General features: G+C 33.6%; 1 protein-coding gene across 4 annotated transcripts; it reads right to left on the bottom strand.

The window, feature by feature from the left end:
- Positions 1–269: 269 nt before the first annotated feature.
- LOC139839510 (probable methyltransferase At1g29790) lies at positions 270–14,447 on the bottom strand. 4 transcript variants are annotated; one of them, XM_071829591.1, is made up of 4 exons: positions 13,111–13,196; positions 5,602–5,752; positions 1,473–1,867; positions 270–929 (listed from the first exon to the last, which is right to left on the bottom strand). In XM_071829591.1, exons 2-4 carry the CDS (start codon positions 5,729–5,731, stop codon positions 345–347), a joined length of 1,110 nt encoding a protein of 369 aa, XP_071685692.1. In that variant the 5' UTR covers positions 5,732–5,752; positions 13,111–13,196; the 3' UTR covers positions 270–344. The 4 variants fall into 4 exon arrangements, 3 of the variants coding, with proteins under 3 accessions (XP_071685692.1, XP_071685691.1, XP_071685690.1); XM_071829590.1 differs by lacking the exon at positions 13,111–13,196 and adding an exon at positions 6,775–6,830; XR_011756974.1 differs by lacking the exons at positions 270–929; positions 1,473–1,867; positions 5,602–5,752 and adding exons at positions 10,574–10,713; positions 10,897–11,310 and having other exon boundaries at positions 13,111–14,447.
- Between the last annotated feature and the right edge of the window lie 3,476 nt (positions 14,448–17,923).

The raw sequence follows: 17,923 nt of genomic DNA, 5'->3' as shown, positions 1-17,923 counted from the left end.
TGCCTGTATTTGATGTTGAAAGCGCAAAAAGCAAGCTCAATACTAAACCTAGCTAGGCCAGTAGTTGGGCTATAATCTGCAGCTCTTATCTCTTGCTGCCCTAGCCCAGTAGCTCCTAAGCCACCGCCCATGTGGCCATGGGCTGGTCCGACTCGTTAGTCCATAAGAAAGGTCGAGTAAACTTTACAGTAGAAATACATGGTTAGATTTCAACATTCATTTCTTTAAGAAAAGCAGGTAAAGACATATAGTAGATTGTGGAGTATAACAAAAGAGAGAACCGTTTGTCATGGTAATTACTATTACTAATTACTAATTTACTATTACAACGTTACCTAATCATATCAGCAAGTAGCATCAAGATTTGGTCCACACATGAACATATCAAACTTCTTCACTCTGTCCCACCAACCATAAATCTTCTTCCCTCCATTAATGTCACTTTGACTTTTCTTTTTCTTCATAACCTGAGCTAAACTTGTACATGTGCTGCTATTACTTGTACTACTCATTGAATATCCTGTTTCATCTTCACCACTCCAACTAATACTACTACTACTGCTAACATCACCACCACCATTGTTTTTCACCATCAATCTCTTTATGTTTATACTAAAGTTGTTGCTCTTTTTGCCTTCAATTTTGTTCACTTCCACTTGATGTTTCATTAACTTGTCATAGTACTCTTTGTTTCTTTTCTCTAACTGATATATCTGACCTTGAAGATCATCGATTTTACGACTTAGGACAAACACGCGTTGATCTTCAGTTCTTTCCAGTAACACGCATCTTGCAAGCTCGCCCGCCTTACGCTTCATGAACAAAGATTCAGATGCTAGTCTAGAATTTTCATTTGTTAGCACCACACGCTCGGATTCCAACACATCTAGTAAACTTTTTTGTAACTCAATCTTCTTCTTTGACTCTTCCTGCAAACACAAATGTATTACATTACAATTACATTATTAGAAAGAAAAAAAAACTGAAAAGAAAATGGCTTAATTGCTCAGCAGTTACGAGTTGTGTAACTAAACATTAAGGACGATTTATTATGTCATACCATAAAGTTGGAAGTAAAAAGTGTAGAATTAAGTATTCAACTAGAAGATGGAGTAGATAATTTGTACAACGTCAAAAATTAGTCTTACACAACTAATCATGCTTCAAAGCGTTGTACATTACATTGATACTCCATCTGTCCCAACTTAATTGTTCGTAGACAAAAAAAAGCACGCAATTTAAGAAATATCACTATTACACTCTAGTTTTTATTTACTTTCGAACCTATGGCCCTCTATACCCAAAAAAGTTGCACTGACGATGACCAGACTACGCTACACCTCGTCTTCTTATTTATTTATGGAAAATGGAAGTGAAAAATTAATTTGGGACAAAACAAAAGGAATATTGGACAATAAATATATGACAGAGAGAGTATAATGCAAGATTGTAAAATGGAATATAATCTATACCTGAATCATATCCAAATTTTGGAGTTCATCAACTGCGATCTCGTACTCTACAAACTTCATAACGAGTTCGGATATTACTAACTCGGAAGGATTGGGTTTTTGAGGAGTATGAGGAGATTGGTAAGAAGGTGAGCTTTCATCATCAGACTGATGAGCGTTTGCGTTAATCATGTCATCTAAAACTGTGCATATTTCTTGTTGTTCATGTATCTGTTCTAGTTTTTGTTGTTTGGAGAGTGTTCGAGTGTAACGATCAGCAAGATAAAGGTAACGATTGTAAAGGTCTTGGAGTAAGGCTAGAAGTTCAGGGCGTTTACGATAGTAAAAATCTGCACGTTCACCAAATGTGTCTGGCTTATTTTCTCCGTTAATGGCTTGTATTTTGTCCTCCATGTCTGTTTCAACAAAGAGATGAAATACATTAATCCTTATAAGTTCTACTGTTAAATAATAGGGTCCAAATGCAAACATTTGTGAATAAATTTTAACTTGTTATTTAGTTTCAAATTCTTATGTCATTCTTGTTGGTCCATAGTTTCTTATTCAGTTAAGCTTTTAATTCTTCGATAAGTTTTGCATACAAAACTTACAACACAAATAAGTATTGCCACTGATATTTACTCTTAATTGAAGTTTAAAGTTACACCTAGAACACACCTATATTTCTATATAACTAGAGTTATGGTTATTGGGCCAAGGCCCAATTTTATTCAAATATGAAACGTCAATTTTAGAAGCAATACGTCATGTCCGAAAGGATCCAGAGCCCAACTAACGACTCCTCCCGGAATTGCGTTATCGAAGCCGAGCCAGGAATGGCCGTTAGTGGACACCCAACTAATGTTGAGGAACTAACGTTTGTTACCTTTGGGGACCAACGATACAACTTTTTCAAACATTAGTATCATCAACATCAAAAGAATATTTTAAGTCTATTCATGAAACTTTGGGCAAATATTAAGGACAAATGGCATACCTTTGTCCTCTTGAAAAGTAATGGTACCAAGAAAACCCATTTCAAAATTTAAAATTATAAAACAAAGTTCTTATGAATGAAATGAAAAGACAAAGCAATGTTACTGATAAGCAAAAGAACAAAAAAGAAAAAGGCCAAAGAAAGCCCATTTCAAAATTTGAAATTGTAGTAAAAAAACAGACTTTTTCATAGAAATCACAAGAAACGAATATAAATAAAAGTTAGGATAATTTGACAGCTACTTTCGAGTTTTGAATTAATGAATTCTTGAAGTTGATTTACTTTCGAAATTTGAAAAGGTAAAAAAATTAAAAGGGTGAAAGTGACAATACATAAGAACAATATTTGGGTACAGCCTGGCCTACCTCTCCTCCTACTAAACCAACTCCCCTCGCAAATCTATTTGAATACTCATTTCCATACACAAAAGATTCGGCTGCAAGAATAATTGCTTTTTCCCAACGTCCCAATGTCCGTAGTTCATTCTCAAGAACTAGTATGTATGTATACACGTGGTACATTTTATTTTATATTGTATATACATATACATGGTTATGGTATTTCATTGAAGTTTTTAGCATCGGTTTAAAACTTTAAATGCATGAAAATGTAATTATTATTTTTATTTCTAAAACAATTAAAATAAAAATAGTGCAGCAATATAGATCTAGTAAATAGTACTCTAAGTCCCGATTTAATTGTTCTCAGACAAAAAGTACAAATTATTTAGATATTTATTGTGTTTGTTGACCTAGTTTTTGTTTCCCGTTTGTATTGATCTGTACTCGGATCCTTTAACTTATATTATAGTTTTCTATAGGAAAGAAAAAACAATAAAAAGAGTACTAGATCATAAAAGGTATAAGGGGTGGATAAGATTCTTTAGCATTGGTAGAATGGGTTAACTGTGAAATACACCAATCTTGTGAAATTTTTTTAGACTTTTAACTAGTGATACTATCGGTATGATAAACTTTTTTGAAATTTTAACTAATAACACTTGTGAAGGGATATCAGTCAAATTATCAGGTTTTACCCAATCCCTCACACTTATAGATTTTTTTGTTGATATTTATGTAATTTAATTTCGGTTTTATCTTTAAGGATGGTGATATATCATTCATCACCATTTTTACTAAATCTACCATCATCGATGCATTAACATGTACTGTATAATTGTTAATACACATTTATGGTGGATGACCACCATTTTTACTACATCCACCATCATGGATACATTAACATTTTGTACCGTATAATATGTTAATATACAGTTATAGTGAATGTGTTAAAAATGATGGAGGATATATTAATTCTATTTTTTTATTCTTTAAGACATCAAAAGAAAATTATAAAAAAAAAAAAAAAAAAAATAGAAGAAAGAAAAACAGTGTAGAAGGAGTAAAAGTAGGGCAGTGGACAGTGTCCTATTATTATGAGTATAGCCCCTATTGATAGGTAACCTAGAAACTTATACCACAACTGACTAGACATGACCTTTAATGACAAGATGTTTCCATCTTGAAATATCATGAAAACATCCCACCCGTTGAAACTCACGATAATTATTTCATATTCATATACAATATGCAAAATTAGAATTTATTTTTATTCAAAACAAATAAAAATGCATTTGCCATTTTACATAATGCTTAATGATGATGACTAGTTTTTTACACTCGATTCGCGCCGGGGGTTCGGTTTTCAATGTATTTTATTGCGTTTAGTTTAACGATGATGTCGTTGAAGCGCAGCTCGAGTCGAATTAAAAGGTATAACCACTCAAAGATTTAAATGTTATTTTAAATTAACAATGTAGGTGCATCTCTGCGGGCGGATAAAAATATAAAGGAGACCAAAAAAGAAAAAAGAAAAAAAAATTGTTACAACGGGTAGAGAAAAATATAAAGAAAACAATCGGTACTATTCATATTTTTTGCATAGTAGATATTTGCTGCTGCTAATTATAAAGAAACATCGGTACTATTCATATTTTTTGTCTAGTAGATATTTGATGCGGGTGAAGAAAAATATAAAGGAAACCCAAAAAGGAAAAAATGGGAAAAAAAAACTGCTCCAAAAAAAAAAATGTTATAGTACCGTGAACAGTACTCTTCACGTGAACAGCGCTGTTGTGAACAGCGCTGTTCACGTGAACAGTGACCGGTGTACAACCATTGTTGCGAAATATACTAGCGAACTGTTCACGTGAATAGCACTGTTCACATACGTGAACAGCACTGTTCACGTGAACAGTGACCGGTGTACAACCATTGTTGCGAAATATACTAGCGAACTGTTCACGTGAACAGCACTGTTCACGTGAACAGTGACCGGTGTACAACCATTGTTGCGAAATATACTAGCGATTGATGCGCGTGAATAGTACTGTTGAATAGCACTGTTCACGTGAACTGTGACCGGTGTACAACCATTGTTGCGAAATATACTAGCGGTTGGCGCGCGTTAATAGTGCTGTTCATAAGTTTTTGCTGTTAGTATATATGTAAATAACCATTGTTGCGAAATAACTGTGACCGGTGTACAACCATTGTTGCGAACTGTTCACGTGAATAGCACTGTTCACGTGAACAGTGACCGGTGTACAACCATTGTTGCGAAATATACTAGCGATTGATGCGCGTGAATAGTACTGTTGAATAGCACTGTTCACGTGAACTGTGACCGGTGTACAACCATTGTTGCGAAATATACTAGCGGTTGGCGCGCGTTAATAGTGCTGTTCATAAGTTTTTTGCTGTTAGTATATATGTAAATAAATAATTAAACGTAGCCCTCCATAATTAACAAAACAAAACAAAACAAAACGGGAGCTTATTACAAAATTAACAAAACAAACAACAACTGCTTGTTAGGCTGGTATACCTTATATAGAATTAATAATTAATAATAGTAATAATTTAATAATTAAATATCATCTTAAATCATTAGAAAGTTGGATGGGATTAACTACATTTAAAACGAATCTCTCATATAATTCATCACTTTCCCATCATTTTAAATTAACTTTACAAATCCAGTTTCCAATAAATTAACCAAAAGTCAAAAACACATAATCACACTTATTTCAAACAATTATATTTAATATTTATATATTTATTTACTTGCGGAGTATATAAAAACGCCACGTACCAGATATCGAGAGCAAAAGCCATGAAGGTTTACTCATAAACCTATTTTTACTCCGTCGTGGTTGCTCCGCCACCGACGATGGTATTCCGTCAACGGCAGCGTTAGAATTAGGATACGTTACAGTTAACATTACATCAGCCGTCCCTATGACCTACAAAATGTCGGAAACAATATAATGCTTCCGTAAAATTACAGATGTGTACTACAGAAAATTACTAATAATTGAACGATATATAATGTATATAATTATAATTATTAGTATATTATATTATTATATATGAATATGAATATGAATATGATACAGTATAAATGCAAAATAACATAATTGTGGATTTATGTCGATAAATGGTGGCCAAGGGACAGATGCTACACAACATGTGTTTAATGCGGCACATAATTAAAGGATTAAAGTTCCAAACGATTAGATTAAATAATGGGTAAATGGTGATGGTATATACACAATCAAAAATTGTTATGTACACAAACATGATGTTTTACAGTACAACACTGTAAAAGCATAAAGGTTGTGTACATAACAATTTTAATTTTGACTTGTGTACATGTCACTTCCCGTAAATAATACTCTGTACGAAGTAAAAATTATGAATGTACGTATATATTATGGATATAGAATCAAAGAGTAATAAGAACAAATTAACGGTATTTTGACGAATTCTACGACGTAGATCTCGAGATTTTAAACAAGACACTATATTTTAAAAATTAAAATGACGTAAAAAAAACTATAAAATCGGAAAAATTGGTATTCGGATTTTTAAAATAAAAATCAATCATCCTAAATACTACGGAGTGACGCAATTACTTCATACTCCGTATATAATAGCGTATGATCTAGTGGTTGCAGTAACAGCACATTCTTGAAGGTTGGGTATGAAATGGGATCAAAAACGATATGGAATAACCGTTAGGCTGCAGTAAAAATATTGAGTTATTGACGCTACCGAGTGATGGATAGTTAAAATCCGTTTACTGGTTAAGTGATTGGGCAACTAGGTCGAGTACTGACTAAGATGTCGGTTAATTATCACAGAAGCATCGACATTTATGGAATATATAACATTAACATTTAACATAATAATAAGTCGGAAATAAAATCTATATAATACAAAGTATAAAATAAGAATAAGAATATAAAGAGTGGTGTGAAGATACCTTGTGAGTAGAAGAAGAAGTAGAAGGGAGGAAATGAAGTGAAGGTGGTTGTGGTGTTTTGTGATTGTGTTGGAGTTGAAAAGTCGTAGGGGGGTGGTTTTGTAGAGGATTTTGAGTCAAAGTGTTAGCCAAAATCCCTGTCGTCTGATTCTCAAATATCTTCTCTCTTCCGCCACGCCTTTTATTATTCTTTTACTATACCATTACTAGTTTACTACTATCCTACTTAATTATTTAATTTGAATTTGAATACGAAGTATATGATAAAAAAAAGATAGTGATCCTTAGACACTTTTTATATTTTCATTTACATTTTTTACTTTTATTTTAATGTAACTAATTTAATTTATTTATAATTTATCCTCACAATATTTCACGACATCCACCCTCTTAACTCAACCTACTTAAAAGTATTATAGTCATAATTAAATACAAAAATGTAAATAAATCGGAAAAGCGTGATTCAGGATTACCTTCATTGAAAATTATTTTTAAAAAAAACTAACTACATACAGTATCACGATTACTTTCAAGTGATGAAAAGGACCAAATAATAAAATAAAAAAACGCTTAGGATTACTTTAGCCCAAATAACATGACCCATTTTTAATTAATTATTTCTAACAATTACCCTGTTAATCATTTTAGCTACATGTTACTTTTTTACATGCTTGCAACTATTTTCTTACTGCTAATTTGCCTCGAGGCACCATCCACAATTGAGCTACAACCTGCTCTGATATTAATTGTATGATCGCTTTAGACCAAGCATGTCTTTCACATAAGTTCATTAGTTCTCAAGTATTCTTAAATCAATTGTTGATAGAGAAGGCTCGCATAAACTAGTATAATGAATATATTTTTTTCAACTTTCGATGTATGATCGTTTGCACATTTTTTAAACTGATTATTTCCAACAAAACATGTTGACAAACAATTAGAATGTGCACTAAAAACAAAAATTATCAGCTATCTAAAAATGTTATTGTCGTTCAGACTCAACTTCTATCAAAATCTCTGAATCATTCTGATTTTGAATTATTTAACGTTTAATTATTGTATTTTTATCAAACATAACCTTAGCTAGAAATCAAAGTCACTCAAACCACATGAATTAGATAATATTGTTGAAGATTCACTACGAAATCAATAATATTGTTGAAGATTCACTACGAAATAACACAAATTAGATAATTACATCAACTTAACAACTTCAGTTAACCTCTACGGATCTTGAACGATATTATTGGAGGGCCAAGATCATTCAAATATGAAAGATATTTTTTTACTAGTCGGCCCAATACTAGGCTCACCAACCAATAATGGCAATAAAGTGTAATGAATAGTGCAAACCGTAGTAAATTATGTATTGTAATTGTAAATGTAAATTTGTACAACAAATTCAAATCCCATAAAAGTGTGGTATAAGGAAGGTAAGATGTAGACAATATTTTTATATCCTAGAATAGCGTGGTCTCTAAAAAAGAATAAAACACCTCTGAAGTAGAAAAAAAATCCTTTCTTTCAATGTTTTATGAATAGAGATATTGTTTTCGAATGTACATCCGACCAATAAGTAGGTTGAATAAATAAAAATAAAAATGAAGTGTGATACGGCATGAAAATGGTAGAATTAAATTTTCATAGGTTTTAAACCTGTCTGAAATCAATTTAGCCTCTAATCGACAGTTAAGTCCTCAATAAATCGACGCTTACAGTTGACTCGAATAATAAAGCCAAATTTTAATTGCAGTTAATTAGTAGTAATTGTAAATTTGTAATGGCAGTTAATTAGTAGTAATTGTATATAACATATGTGGAGGGGAGTGAAGTTGTGATGTAGTCCAGCGGTTGGTGGTCTGCCTCCTTTAGGGGAGGTCAGGAGTTCGACCCCCGTTGGCTACATATTAAAAACACAATTTCATCCCTGCCATGAAGTATCCACCCAACTCACCTTTCCCATATCTTTTGGGGGGGTAAAGGGGAGGGGAGTTTTACTTGGCCGTGCCCTTGAATCGGTTTCAAGGTTTCCTCCCGGGCAGCGATGGGGGCGGGGTTATTATCGCTGCATCGGCGTAGTCGAAACGGGAGATGATCGCAACGGGTGGTTTAGCCCCCCTCGGGTGATCCCAATCGCTGTTAAAAAAAAAGCATATGTGGAGGGGATTGTCATTCACGTTACCGATTATTGTTATATGTGTAAATTTTATACAATCTAATTATTTGTTACCGTATGTTTTATCACTGTGCTCTTTGTCACACACGCACGCTCTTTCGGTAGGAAACTCGAATTACATTGTAGAAACCCGGTCCTTGAACTATCCTGATGTGCAGGCAGACCGGGTTTCAATCCTGAATAGATCCGAGAGAAACTCCCCCTGATGTCAACCTAAAACTCCATCTTTCGACAGATTTATCTTTTCGCCTTCACAAATTCAGTCTAATCTTGTAACACAATAACACTTAACTTAGGTGTTCTTGACGGTACCCTTTATTTCATTAATAAAATAAGAATTAATAAAGTAAAGCCTTCCACGATACAGATAGCATTCAGCATGCTAGTAATAAAAAAAACAAAAGAAAAATAAATAACTTGAACTATAGTCCAAATCAGGTAACGTCTCACAATGTAATACCGAAATCAATCCTATCTGCCCAATGATTCACGATTTCACAACACGGTTAGGTATTGCAATAAAGACCATTACGAACCAAAATAACAGCAGTTTGCTGGACTCTGTGACGGATTTAGTTTCGCAACCCCTCCATTGCAAAATATATGGTCATTGCTGTACATTTTGTGGGTGAGGTTCGAAATGGTATGGTGTTTCTGTTAGCGGGATAGCCATATGCTTAACTTTACAAAGAAACTATAGATCTTTCATATTAATATACGTGCACGCACATATCTTATCCTCTATAAGAGAAGTTAATATCATTCTATGAATTATGTAGATCAACCAATATCAACAACTTGATTTATATGCTCATGAAAAGTAAAATAAAAATAGAAATGCATTTTTTTTAACGGCGATATCGGCATTAACCAGAGAAGACTTAACCAACTTCGCGATCAGTGGCGGATCTTGAGCTCATTTACCTAGGGGGCCGAACTAGTATAGCAATTACAAGTTACAATCAATTTTCTTTTGATCGAAACCAACTAACTATTTCAGCATGTAGATAGATGACTTCGAGTATTAAATAAATAGAAGGGTTAAAATTGCACTTGTGTAAAATATGAGGGGCAAGTAACGAATGAAAAGTAGAAAAGTACATAGCCTTCTGTCATTTTTTTGTACTTATTATCTTTTTTTTTAAAGCAAAATAACGAAAATATTATAACGGATCCGAAGATCAACCAGTACAACCGTTACAAAAAAATCCAACAATGAACCCAGTGCAACTAAACCAAACCAAACATTTCACAAACAGGGTGAACAAACCCGTTTAATCTATTAAACAAAGTAAAACCAAGACTATAGCTAGCGGAAACTTAAATAAGCAGCTACACTATAAAAAAGAAATAATAAAAATAACAGTGGGATACTCGCCGAAAAATCATTGGAACAACAACCGGGAAATAAATCCGATCGATAAAAAACCAGTGACAATCTGGCTAGAAAGTACCTACCGGAAAAATAATCAAACACCGTCGGCAGCCACCTTCAAGCTACCGAAAAAACAGCTGGTCAAACAAACCAACAACCAACAACTCCGGAGACCCTAAGGCGAAAAACCCCAACCGGAAAATAAGAAACCGGCAACGCAGCCAAACAAGTCGCACTTCAAGAAAAAACGAACGAGACAAGAGGACTTACCAAGAGACAACGTCTGAAAACAAAAAGCACAAGTGTTTTCGCCGCCTGTCACTGGAAAAGCTCGTCGGAAGTTCACCGAGTACTCGAAAGCCCAAGAAGAGAGACAGGAAAGATAGATCTGAGGAGACATAAAGAAAAGAGAGAAAAGAAAAAAAAAAAAAAAAAAAAAAGGATAACCCTCCAGCCACCGGCAAGATGCCGATGACCGGAGATAACCACATATCAGCGAAAGGCTACAAAACAAATCGTGTTTGGTGGTGCTTGGTGAAAACTGAAAACGAAAAGATGCTTTGCACAATACCTTACTTATTATCTTCTTTATTTCTTACTACCTCCATTATTAACTTCTAAACTTCTTCCATTAAAATTGAAACTTTAGCGTTCTTTTTGGAGGGGCCAACACCCCTTCATGCCCCTCAGAAAATCAACCCATGTTCGCGACCATATGCCACTCATACACACGTTAGAAGGAAACCAATTCGCGAGAATGTTGACAGTACCATCGAAGGTTGGGAAAAACCCCCGAGACCTTCCCAAATTGCATTGATGTTGGCGATACCATCAAAGGTTGGAAACTCCCGCTTGGAGTGAGAATCGAACTGGAATGGCAGTACCCCAAGTTGGATCTCACCTCATACCACTCAAGCGAAGACTTCAGGGGTAAAAATAGAAATGCATTAAAGGTCAGGAGCAGCAGCAGCATTGTTCAAATATCCTATTATAAAAATTAACAGTTTTTAAGAAGACTAGGATTCACGGAATTTGCATTTCTAAACCTGATAAATTTGATGGATTTACAATCTTGAGTAATAATGATTCAATTATCTACAATTAAACACTCAGTTCTTGACTTCTTGTCAATATAAAATGTCTAATTTCATAATGCCACAGGCATATAGCAGCTAAATCTCAAAAGTTCTGTAAAATTCAATTGTTGAACATGTGAAAAGGTCATCTACATTCTACAGTTAAAACATTATGGGCCCATTATACTAAACGTAAATCATAAGTATTTTATGCAATCATGAATTAAAGTTCAAAAGATTTTAACTGTTGGACATGTCAAAGGTCACCTGCAGTTAAAACTTTATGTTATGAGCCCATTATACTAAACCTAAATAAGAAGTATATTATGCAACAGGTCTCAGAGTGGCCAAGGAAGGGTTTGAAAACGGTCCCGGATTAATCCGGTTAGACTAATTGCCCTCGGGGTAATTGAACAGGAAAAACCTAATCACTTTATTATGCAATTATAGATTTAATTTCTGTATAATTCAAGTGTTGGCCGTGTCAAAGGTCATCTGTACTCTGTGCGGATCTAAAGGGGGCATCTGCCCCTCAAGAATTTTAAGATTTTGTAAAGAAAGAATTTTTTCAATAGTACGGAGTAATATTTTATGACTTCCCCCCCTTAAAAATAACAAACAAACCAATTTCTATTTTTACTCTCTCATTAATTTTATCTAGCTATGCCAGCTGCACTTGTAAAATTAAACATCACCAATCATTTTTCCACTGTTGGACATGCTAGTAGTAATGGTGTATCAAGGTCAACCATTGTAGTAAACTTGTTTAAAAAGATAACTTTATGCAATCATGATGATAAACTATGTAACTGAACATCACTACTCAAGTCAGCATATAAAACAAATAAGAGGTGAAGTTGAACACTTTTCGCTACATTGTCCATAGCTAGACAGTATCAATTTAATCAGAGTTAATTAGATGGTAAAATTTATGACTAAAGGGCTTCTGCCTAGGGGTAAGAAGGGAATTCATCAAACTTAAGGTTGAGAGTTCGAGTACTGTCGTTGACAAAAAGGATGTGTGTGTTTGTTGTTCCAAAAAAAATATGGTAGAATTTACGTTGAGTCATGCCTGTTTTTGGTTACTTAATTCGGTAGAAGCCACTTGCACCGTGTTTAATCTTTAAATCTAGATACAATAAGTCATTTTAAACAAACATATGTAGGGTGTTACTGATAGATCGGCATGCATAACTTATTTTGATTAATCTGTTCAGATATTTCTTAACTGTTAAGCATTTGATGGTGTAACCCAATGTTTTCAAAGCTTCTCAAAGTTATAACAAAATTTCATATTTACCATGAAAGTTGACCCTGGTGGACTAATGTCAAGCACAACGGTTAACTTTGATAACCCGTAACTACTAGCATGCATAAGGTCACTTTCTTCATTGCAAAACATAACAAAAATGAACCATTTACCTTACATTAATGGACAATAGCAGATCAACAATAAGGTATACACTAGATTTAAATTCAAGAATCTAACATTCTAAATTGGTATTCAATCCTAACTTATTAACAATTCTAGCTTACAAATTGAATTTCCGAAAAAAGTACCATCCTATCCGGTATATGAACAAGCATTGTTCATTTCACTTATTACACATTCTAAAAGGAATTTAATTTTATTTTATGTGACCATCAAACTTAACCAAAAATAACAATATATAATAGATTTAAGATACCAAACAACACTAAAATCTTACCAATTGGAAGAAACAGCCTTCAAACTCTTACTGGTTTCTGAAGAACAGCAGACAAATATACCTCAGAGTTCCCTGCACCATTAATCCTCTCACCAACAACCCATTTCAGTTTCTTGTATCCAAATCGTTCAATCAAACGGGTCAAGTTTTTTCTTTTTTCGTCATTAGAACAAAGAAAGTTGTCCAACCAAAACAACCCACCAGCCCGAATGACCCGATCAATATCAAACATCAAGAACTCGAGTTTCTCACCTCGCCCACCGATATCAAGCCCATTTCCAACATGAATTATGTCAAAAATATTTTCATAAAATGGGAACCTGTGATCTAAACTTAGGTATAATGGAAAAATACCTCTAGCTGCAATAAATTCATTAAAAGGTGCATCAATGTTCAAACTTGCAGTCACAATAGTCACATTTTTTTCAGCCATTCTAGCAGCAAAAGTACCAGATCCACCACCAATATCAAATCCAATTCTAATCCCACCACTTCCTAAACCTAACACATCATCAATCAAGAAATCATTTTTACCTCTTGATTTAACAAATCTTGAAATCTCATTACCATTCCTTAAATCCAGACAACCTGCACAATCCCTATTCAATTTTTTACTATTTAAACAAGCCAAATTCTTACAATCAATACCACTCCAACTATAACTCTTTTCACTCACATTATTCCAAAGTGAAATAGGAAAAGGTTGAAGACCAATTTTAGGGACTATTTTTCCAAAACACCTTCTTCTTGGTAAAGGCTCACACCCCTTCAAAATCAACTTTTGTGAAATACTCCAGTCATCAGGGCAAGCACCATTTGGTTTATAATTCATATATTGAGACAATATATCTATAGATTTATAACAACAATGGCCCACAGATGAGACCATTTCAGTGATCCCAGTTCTTGAATCTTTACCTAATGGAAGCTGGTGTTTTTGTAAAAACAATTTAAGCTCATTTGGGATGTGGGGTGTGGAAAGATCAAAACTTTCATAACCAAGAAGGTGTTTTTCCATCTGGGCAAGTTTTTTTTGTGAAGAATCAATCTCTCTAAGGATTAAAGAAACTTGTTCAGAGATTAAAGAAATGTTTTTATGAGTATGATGATGTGTAAGAAAGTGAAACTGATGAGGATGGTGGTTTGGGGAGTAAGTAAAAGCATATAAAGCAAATAGATTTGTTGTTATGACTGAAAATAACATGAGAATATGTACTGCGGATGAACAAACGGTGGCGTTTTTGAATCTTGCTGTTCCATCACCAATTTTTAAAGAAACTGAACCCATTTTTCTTTAATTTGAGATTTGGGAAGATGAAGAAGTTGGATGGGTTGAGAGTGAAGGAGCAGGTGTGGTAAAAGGTACAAAGAAGACATAAGATGGACTTAATTAAGTCAAGACTAGAGAGTAGAGATCTCGTGAACATGTCGGTGAATTTTTAATAGTATGTAAATATGTTTTTAATTGTAGTTTTATTTTTATCTATTAATTTTGCATTTTGTATTTTGTAATACCATTTGTACTGATTGGATGCATGGTTCTTTGGTTTGAGTTTTTTTTTTTTTTTTTAAATGATGTGACGCTGTGAATTGAAAATGTAAAAAATGGTGATGTGGGTTATAATATGAGTGAGAAGTGTTGTGATGAGCGGTAAATAATATAAAATATAATATAGACAATATGAGTGAACCAGTAGCAGCACGCTACATGGATCTCACGTGTAAAGACCCGTCCTAATCCATAAGAACGAATACAATAACATATGGATCTCACGTGTTTGACAAGTTAATTTCGCCATAACTAAATGTGCTGATGAATTCTGACCGACTCTAGACAAGATTTCCTCAATCATATCCTCTGGTAGGTCTTCTAAAATATTCGGTTGTCTACCCTTAACGTCCATTTTGTTTTTATACTGTAAAATAGACAAGAATTAGATTCGTAATAACAAACAATACAAGCAATTTTTACATAGAACATAAAAGTACAAGCACACTACAATACATTTATTACACAACATGCTCACACCCCTCTAATCTGAATCACTGGTTTCTTCTTCTTCTTCGGACTTGGTTCTTTTTCCTAATCTTCTATGGATATATGATGTTCCTCTAATACGAGTCGTCGTTTTCCACATTGGTTTAGAAAAACCTGGTGGTTTAGAGGTTCCCGGGTTATTGTCACGATATTGAAAATACGGGTGTTGACGGTACATATAAAGTTCATCGGGGTCGGAATCAGATTTCTCTATTTTGATGCATTTTCCCTTATTATTTTCTTTTGCCTCATTAAATTGGGTCGGGGTAATTTCTATAACATCATCGGAATCCTCATCAGGATCCGATTCATCGGAAAATTGGTAATTTTCCCAATATTTTGCTTCCTTAGTGGAAACACCATTGACCATTATTAACTTTGGTCCATTGGTTGAGGATTTTCTTTTATTTGACCGGTTTTCTGTGGTTCCTACTATTCCCCCCTCCGGAACCTCTTCTTCTTCCGGTTCCTCTTCTTCTGGTTCCTCTTCTTCTGGTTTCGTTTCCTCTTCTTCCGGTTCTTCGGGAACTTGTGAATCTTGCCAATATATATTCGACTCTTCGTTATTATTAGGTGAGTCAATGGGATTTGTGCTAGAGGTAGACATCTATCACACAATATCAAACATGTTAAGAGATTAATATATCACATAATATTTGCATGTTGATAATATATAGTTTCCAACAAAAATGTTAAGCAATCATTTTTAAAGAAAACACGGTCGAAGTCCAGACTCACTAATGCATCCTAACAAACTCGATAAGACACACTAATGCAAATTTTCTGGTTCTCTAAGACCAACGCTTGGATACCAACTGAAATGTCCCGTTCATATTGATTATAAACGTTCCATATTAATTGATTTCGTTGCGAGGTTTTGACCTCTATATGAGACGTTTTTCAAAGACTGCATTCATTTTTAAAACAACCATAACCTTTATTTTATCAATAAAGGTTTTAAAAACATTACGTAGATTATCAAATAATGATAATCTAAAATATACTGTTTACACACGACCATTACATAATGGTTTACAACAGAAATATATTACATCGACATATGTTTCTTGAATGCAGTTTTTACACAATGTCATACAAACATGGACTCCAAATCTTGTCCTTATTTTAGTATGCAACAGCGGAAGCTCTTAGTATTCACCTGAGAATAAACATGTTTTAAACGTCAACAAAAATGTTGGTGAGTTATAGGTTTAACCTATATATATCAAATCGTAACAATAGACCACAAGATTTCATATTTCAATACACATCCCATACATAGAGATAAAAATCATTCATATGGTGAACACCTGGTAACCGACATTAACAAGATGCATATATAAGAATATCCCCATCATTCCGGAACACCCTTCGGATATGATATAAATTTCGAAGTACTAAAGCATCCGGTACTTTGGATGGGGTTTGTTAGGCCCAATAGATCTATCTTTAGGATTCACGTCAATTAGGGTGTCTGTTCCCTAATTCTTAGATTACCAGACTTAATAAAAAGGGGCATATTCGATTTCGATAATTCAACCATAGAATGTAGTTTCACGTACTTGTGTCTATTTTGTAAATCATTTATAAACCTGCATGTATTCTCATCCCAAAAATATTAGATTTTAAAAGTGGGACTATAACTCACTTTCATAGATATTTCCTTCCTCGGAAATAAGACTTGGCCACGGATCGATTCACGAACCTATACAAATATGTACATATATATCAAAGTATGATCAAAATATAATTACAACCATTTTTATTATGTTTTAAAGATTTTAGTGTATTAAGTCAGCTGTCCTCGTTAGTAATCTACAACTAGTTGTCCACAGTTAGATGTACAGAAATAAATCGATATATATTATCTTGAATCAATCTACGACCCAGTGTATACACGTCTCAGGCTAAATCACAACTCAAAGTATATATATTTTTGGAATCAATCTCAACCCTGTATAGCTAACTCCAACATTACTGCATATAGAGTGTCTATGGTTGTTCCAAATAATATATATATATGGATCGATATGATATGTCAAAACATTTGCATACGTGTCTATGGTATCCCAAGATTACATAATATATTAGAATAAATGTATAATATAATATAAGTTAGCTAGGATATGATTTGTATAGATTTGTTAAGCATTTCTCGTAGCTAAAAAGATCAAAAATATCCAATCTTGTTTTACCCATAACTTCTTCATTTTAAATCCGTTTTGAGTGAATCAAATTGCTATGGTTTCATATTGAACTCTAATTTAAGAATCCAAACAGAAAAAGTATAGGTTTATAGTCGAAAATTTAAGTTACATGTCAATTACTAAAGAGGTAGTCATTTCCGTCGAAAGAACGACATCTTGATAACCATTTTGAAAAACATACTTTCACTTTGAGTTTAACCAAGATTTTTGGATATAGTTTCATGTTCATATGAAAAATTATTTTTTCAGAAGAACAACTTTTAAATCAATGTTTATCATAGTTTTTAATTATCCAAACCAAAACAGCCCCCGGTTTCACTACGACGGCGTATATCCGATTTTATGGTGTTCATCGTGTTTCCAGGTTTTAAATCATTAAGTTAGGATATCATATAGATATAGAACATGTGCTTAGTTGATTTTAAAAGTCAAGTTAGAAGGATTAACTTTTGTTTGCGAACAAGTTTAGAATTGACTAAACTATGTTCTAATGATTACAAGTTTAAACATTCGAATATGATAGCTTTATATGTATGAATCGAATGATGTTATGAACATCATTACTACC

The sequence above is a fragment of the Rutidosis leptorrhynchoides genome, chromosome 4, assembly GCF_046630445.1.
Source record: "Rutidosis leptorrhynchoides isolate AG116_Rl617_1_P2 chromosome 4, CSIRO_AGI_Rlap_v1, whole genome shotgun sequence".
Lineage (NCBI taxonomy): Eukaryota > Viridiplantae > Streptophyta > Magnoliopsida > Asterales > Asteraceae > Rutidosis > Rutidosis leptorrhynchoides.
Note: the sequence above shows the minus strand (reverse complement) of the source record. Positions and strands in the feature narration are given on the sequence as shown.